Below are 6000 nucleotides of genomic sequence, written 5' to 3' on the forward strand. Positions count from 1 at the left end.
GTCAGCACTGCCACGGGACACGTATGGCTATTTGCCCATTGAACGAGTCGTCTTTCTCATATTTCTGAGGGCAAATTGAAACCAGCAGTGGAGGCAGACACTTGTGACTTTCTCTGGCAGACGAGCACAAATCATAAACAGAAAGACAGGAAGCTGTAGCTTTATCAAAGTCATGACGGGAGTCTGAATAGAGATGGAGCGGGCTGCTTATAACTTCACTTTACATTTGAACCTGTACTATGACATAACCTGAGCGAGTGCTGATCTGCCATGAGGTCTGTTTACATAATTCAGACACTGACATGTAAATCAAACGCACCTCAATAGCTGATGGTAAATTTGAAGGGCCTTTATGCTGTTTTGGCTCCAGGGAGCAGCAACCAGGTGATCGATGCAAAGCCAAGCATTATGTAAACACAGCCCCATGCTATGTCACTGCATGTACGTTTACATTTTTCTGCATCGGTGCTTTGTTTTGCATCAACCTCATCATCATTTGGTTGTTGTCCAGCTTTTGTGACGCGAGCAGCAATCCTCTGAAATGTTAGGTTTCATTTTCATGTCCTGCATCTCTCTCTCCCAGCACACTCAGCCCACCGTAGAGACTCATTGAGATTCTGCTCACTGACTCAATAGATTATCAGTCAGATGCACATGATACTCAGCAGCTGTTTTCCCCCACAGTGGCAGGAGATTTCATCTTTGATAAAGTCCAGAGGCGCTCTCTTGTGTCTTGAAACGTTATTACATATATTGTGTTTGGATAGACTCATATTAGGGCCAACTCCAAATGTGGTTTCTTATTATTCAGGAGTGTCTTAGTTGGGAACCTCTGCTGTACTGGTGTTTTCAGTTGTGTCCTTAAAAATATGTTTTTGATCCCTTGTCGCAGGTTTATGACCTCAGTGAGGATATTACTTATAAGCAGTTAAATCAAAAAAGTTATTTGTCTTCTTTGAGGATTTGTGAAGCGTCAGGAGGTGAAGATTCCCAGCATTTGGCACATGAACACAAAATTAGGTAAATTAGAATCTACCTGGTTAAAAGAATCTGGTGAGCCCTTATTTTTTTCCATGGGGACCCCCTGAGTGGTCCTCATCAACACTGAACAGGACCGTAGATCAGTTACAGTTAAGAGTTAAGTAGATCATAAAAAAGGTATGATCAGAAGGAGAAAATGGATCATATAACAGCAAAAAATATATCATTATAAGAGATGTAAAAACAGTACAGTAGATTAACAGTAAATGTATATTTATATATATATATATATTTATTTATTACAACCATTAGCAGTACTGTGCTACTGTAGTACACGTTAACCTAAAAGTGGTTGAAGTATCTTAGGTTTGTTGTCTGTGAATGAAAACACACAGAAAAAGTAAACAGATGCATTAAAGTACAGTCAGATTTCAGACTATGCGATCTATATTTAGAGCCACATGTCCAAAAGTCTGTACATCATTTCTAATAGTGACTTCTGCGTGTTACAAAAAGAAGAACATTTACTCAAGTTGATATATTTATATATATATATATATATATATATATATATATATATATATATATATATATATATATATATATATATATATATATATAAAGGAATCAAGAACAGATTCCAGTTGCGAACCAGTAACTAACTGGAATCTGAACCGTATGCCTCTGAGTTTATTATTCCTTTCATCGATGCAGGCATGTTTTTATTTCTTTGACAGTTATAGCATGATGATCATTTCATCTACACTGTGTTCAGACTCAGATAATAAAACAGTTGCGTTGATGCTGAAAACTTGTGTAGGCCGACGTTTTTCCACAGAAAAATCACTGATGAGGAATCAATAATGTAATCGATAAAGAATCGATCCAATAAGCATTAGTATCCATAAAATCTCATCAATTCCCATTAAAAAATTGAGTTTTTTTGAATTGGACCATTCTGCAAAATGAGTACTTTTACTTTTGGTACTTTTGATGCTAAAATTTTGGTGCCTTTACTTAAATAAAATTGTGACTGCAAGTAATATGACTTTCACTTATAAAAGAGTATTTGCACACTGTGTTATTACTACTGTTACTAAAGTATAACATCTGAATTTCTCATAGTGGCTATTGAATTTTCTGATTGCTATAATAAATATAATGCTGCAGACATAATCTACAGCTTGCAGTAGCGTCAGGGTTCTTCTTGTTCTGCCGTGATAGTATATCGTCAGAGAGCTGTTTGAATGCTCACAGTGGTGTGAAGTGACTGTACGTCCCTGATGTGTTTGGATAGCTGCTTCTCTCCCCCCTCCCACTGTATATATCTCTCCTATACAGTGTTTCCTTTTTCCTGTCTTCCTCTGTTCGGCCGCACGTATCTTCCCCTTCCATCTCTTTTCCTCTCTTCCCTCCTTTTCTTCCATATGTTTAGAGAGAGCAGCTTTCCCCCTGTTTTTCCATTTCTTTGTTTTCCATCTGTATTCACGTCACTTCTCGTGACCCCCTCTTTCTCTCTGTGTTTTGGGTCACACTTGTCACTTCTGCGTCTACAAATAATCCCCCAGCCCCCTGACACACTGACCCCTGCAGATAGTTGTCTGGGTCGGGCTTATATAACACAGTCATGAGGAGGGAGTGCCGCTTCTCAGAAGCAGGTGAGGAATGAGGCACCTGTACGTGTTCAATGCAATCACAAAGCCACAACGCCCTAGAAATGATGAAACAATGTCTGTTTTTGATGCTTTGGTTTAACACGAGGGATTAAAGTAAATCCAGTGACCTAAAACGGTTCAAATTAAAAAACACATCTTTTTTTCCAAGCTTCGAGTAAATAAGTAACTTTTAGCATAATGTATATAATAAACTACAAGGTAAATATCAAACAACAGAGTCAATTAATTAAAAGGACAAGGATTTATTTTTTGGCAGGAGCACAGTTTCACATTTTCAAGGGAAGACGAAGATGAAATCAAAGAAAGGAGAGGAGGAAGGGGGGGGAGGGGGGGATAAGTGCTTAAACAAAAGGAGTCTGATTACCAGCAAGACATTGACCCCGTGTGTGTGGAGCGAAGGAGGTGGTTTGACACTGAACTTATAGCAGGCCGATTTTGCCATAATTCACACTTCATTTGATGAACTGGCATTACAGCAGCGTGACGACAGGTTTGTTTGCATCGAAACTCAGTGTTTCTGAGGCGACTGAAGGGCAAACGTGAACATGCGTCCAACAGTGAAGACATAAAACACAGAGTGATCACAAACTGTTGCATCTGTATTGACTTTCCAATCAAACAATCAGTCTAAAACAAAGAGGTCATCAGAGTGAGTCTTGTCCACTCCTGACCTAAAGAAAAGAGCGATTTTCTACGTTTGAAGAGTCCAGAAGGTTTCATGAGGTAGGCTGAAATGCAGTTTCAAAAACTGGACAAAAACAGTCTCTGCTTGTTGCGTTTTCTTTCTCCAGGTTGGTCGTGTGGTGTCTCCACCATTAGTTCAGTTCATTCTTTTATCTGCTCCAGGGTCAGCAGGGCGGCCTGACTGCTGGTCGAGGTGCTCCGAACACCTCCTGCGAGGCGTAGGTGATGTACAGGAAGCCGTCAGCGTCGCTGTGGCAGGAATAAACCTCCCCCATGCTGGAGGACATACAGGACATGCTCTTCTCTGCCACCAGGAGAAACAGAGCCTGGGTGGACTCCAGCGCAATCTTATTCCTGAAAGAGAGAGTTGGAGATGAGATAAGATGAGGTGGACGAAGGGTGGAAAAACAAACATATTTTTAGGATAAAGGAGGAGAGAGTGTGAGGGAGGCGGAGAACAATGGCAAATCTGGCAGCTTGTGGGAGAAAGTGGAGAGGAGAAAAGGCAAGAAAACTCTCAAACGAGTGACAGCTGTTGATTCTACGAGCATGCGGTGTGACGCATCATTTACCTGAGCAGGCAGAGGAACTGGCCCAAGGTGAGCTCGAAAGGAACCAGGAACTTTGATTTGTCCAACAGGGGGAGAGTCTTTTCACGGATGTAACGTTCAACGATCACCTGAACACCAAAATGAAAAAAAAAACACATCTGGGTCAACTGGTAGTGCCGTCGCACACATTATATATAAAGTGTAAAAATGGTGATTAAATCTTTGAATGGAAAACCAACTTACAGGCAATTTGTTGGGGAATTTAGACCGGATGCTGCACACTTCATCTTTTCTTGTTTCTAGGGAGGGAAAAATTTCATAGACACTCAACAACAGCATCCACACATTGTGAGGTTTGAATGCGAGTAAGAAAATGTGACTCACCGAGGCATTTCCTCTGCTTGAAGGGCATCATCTCCATGGATTTCTCAAAGGGAGCCATGTTTGTTTGTTTGTTTGTTTGTTTGTTGCTTGGGGTGGTTTGCAGAGACCAGCGGCGATGGAGGTGGAGGTGGAGGTGGCGTGCGGCGGTCTTGTCCCAGGCTGACGGTGAAGTCCCCTCGGGTGGAAGTCAGCAAACCCCACTGAGCTGCTCGGACCGCTGGACTTTTATAGGAAGCCTGGCAGGGAGGAGTCAGAATGTGACAGGGACAAACAAAGACACACTCCTCGTCCCGGTGGGCCGCACATTCGCACATACTGGTTATCTCACTGGGCATTCTCACATCTGCTGGTGATATTGGGTGCCGCTGTCACGTACACACTCACTCGGAGGGGTACAAACACAAAGACAGGAGTGTAATGAGGGCAGCCGACCATGTGAGGAGCATAAACACCACATGACTTTATTCAGACGAACCGAGGAACCCGGTGCCACTTTTATCATGAGATGCGATCGACTCTGACCTTTGACCTTGCTGTCTGATAGTCACGACGGCTACATTACAGTTGTCATAGTGTCAGCATTGGCTGACTGTGATCATGATCAATAGTACGGTTGATGTGGAGGTTTCTTAAGCGTAGCAAATAAGATTCCCATTTTTCTTGCATGCAGTTGCTTGTTGTACTGACCTATCTGCTGACTCACTCATTTACTATCCTGCATTTTTTTTTGCACTTTAAACACTTAATGTCTGATAGTGAGTGGGCACCGGTGGAAATTAACTAAGTACATTTACTATACTTCTACTTCACCACATGTATTAAGTACTTAATAAATACAAGTTCAGACTAATACAAAATATACTCAACAAATAAATTCTGGTGTAATATTATAGATTAAAGCTCATATATTATGCGTTTTTTCAAGTTCATATTTGCATTTTGGGTCTTTACTAGAACATGTTTACATGCTTTGATGTAAAGAAACACATTATTTTTCTCATAGTGTCTGTCTGAATATACCTGTATTTACCCTCTGTCTGAAACGCTCCGTTTTAGCGCCTGTATCTTTAAGACCCCCTCCTGAAAGAGTCCAGTCTGCTCTGATTGGTCAACGTTTCTGGGTCTTCTGCATCTGCGCTATCTGAGTCTCTGCACTGTCGTTTCAGTCGGGTAATGACTGTGGCACCTATGTAGAGTATGGAATACGAATACGGGCTGTGTGCATTTCTGTGTGGACTAAGCGTTTTGGTACTTTCACAGGATTTATGTAACACCTCTTCCTGCTTTATGATAAAACAAAGCACCAATGGGCTCCTTCCTTTTGGATTTACTTTGGCTACGAGAGGAGCTGGTACCGGGGCCAGTACGTTGTTGTTGCTTCGTTTTATGTGTAGGGACTCTTCTCATGCTACTGCAGAGGTTTGGTGTTATTTTGAGCAGTATTAGTGGTTAAAAAAGACGTTTTAATGCCTTCACCGTACTGCCCCGAGCTAATCAGTGTTAGCCACGTCTGGCTGTCAGCGACTCTCCTGGATTTCTCTGTTAATAGTTCATACATGAAAAAAAATGTCTCGATTTCTTATTTGATGTACATAAGTGCTGAAAAAGACCATGTGATGATTTTGCGCCAGAATTACACTTCAAGTAGTTGAAGGTAGCTCCACTTTTAAAAGAAACAAGATTAAAGTGATGAAGACATTATTGCATTAATTATAATAATCCAG

The 6000-nt window shown here is 41.3% G+C and overlaps 1 protein-coding gene across 1 annotated transcript; it reads right to left on the reverse strand.

The window, feature by feature from the left end:
* Window positions 1–2894: 2894 nt before the first annotated feature.
* Window positions 2895–4462, reverse strand: map1lc3cl (microtubule-associated protein 1 light chain 3 gamma, like). Its single transcript, XM_083915520.1, has 4 exons — window positions 4277–4462; window positions 4136–4191; window positions 3914–4020; window positions 2895–3695 (listed from the first exon to the last, which is right to left on the reverse strand). The coding sequence occupies exons 1-4, from the start codon at window positions 4332–4334 to the stop codon at window positions 3506–3508; spliced, it is 411 nt and encodes a 136-aa protein (XP_083771646.1). The 5' UTR covers window positions 4335–4462; the 3' UTR covers window positions 2895–3505.
* Between the last annotated feature and the right edge of the window lie 1538 nt (window positions 4463–6000).

Source organism: Echiichthys vipera (assembly GCF_963691815.1).
Source record: "Echiichthys vipera genome assembly, chromosome: 6".
Lineage (NCBI taxonomy): Eukaryota > Metazoa > Chordata > Actinopteri > Perciformes > Trachinidae > Echiichthys > Echiichthys vipera.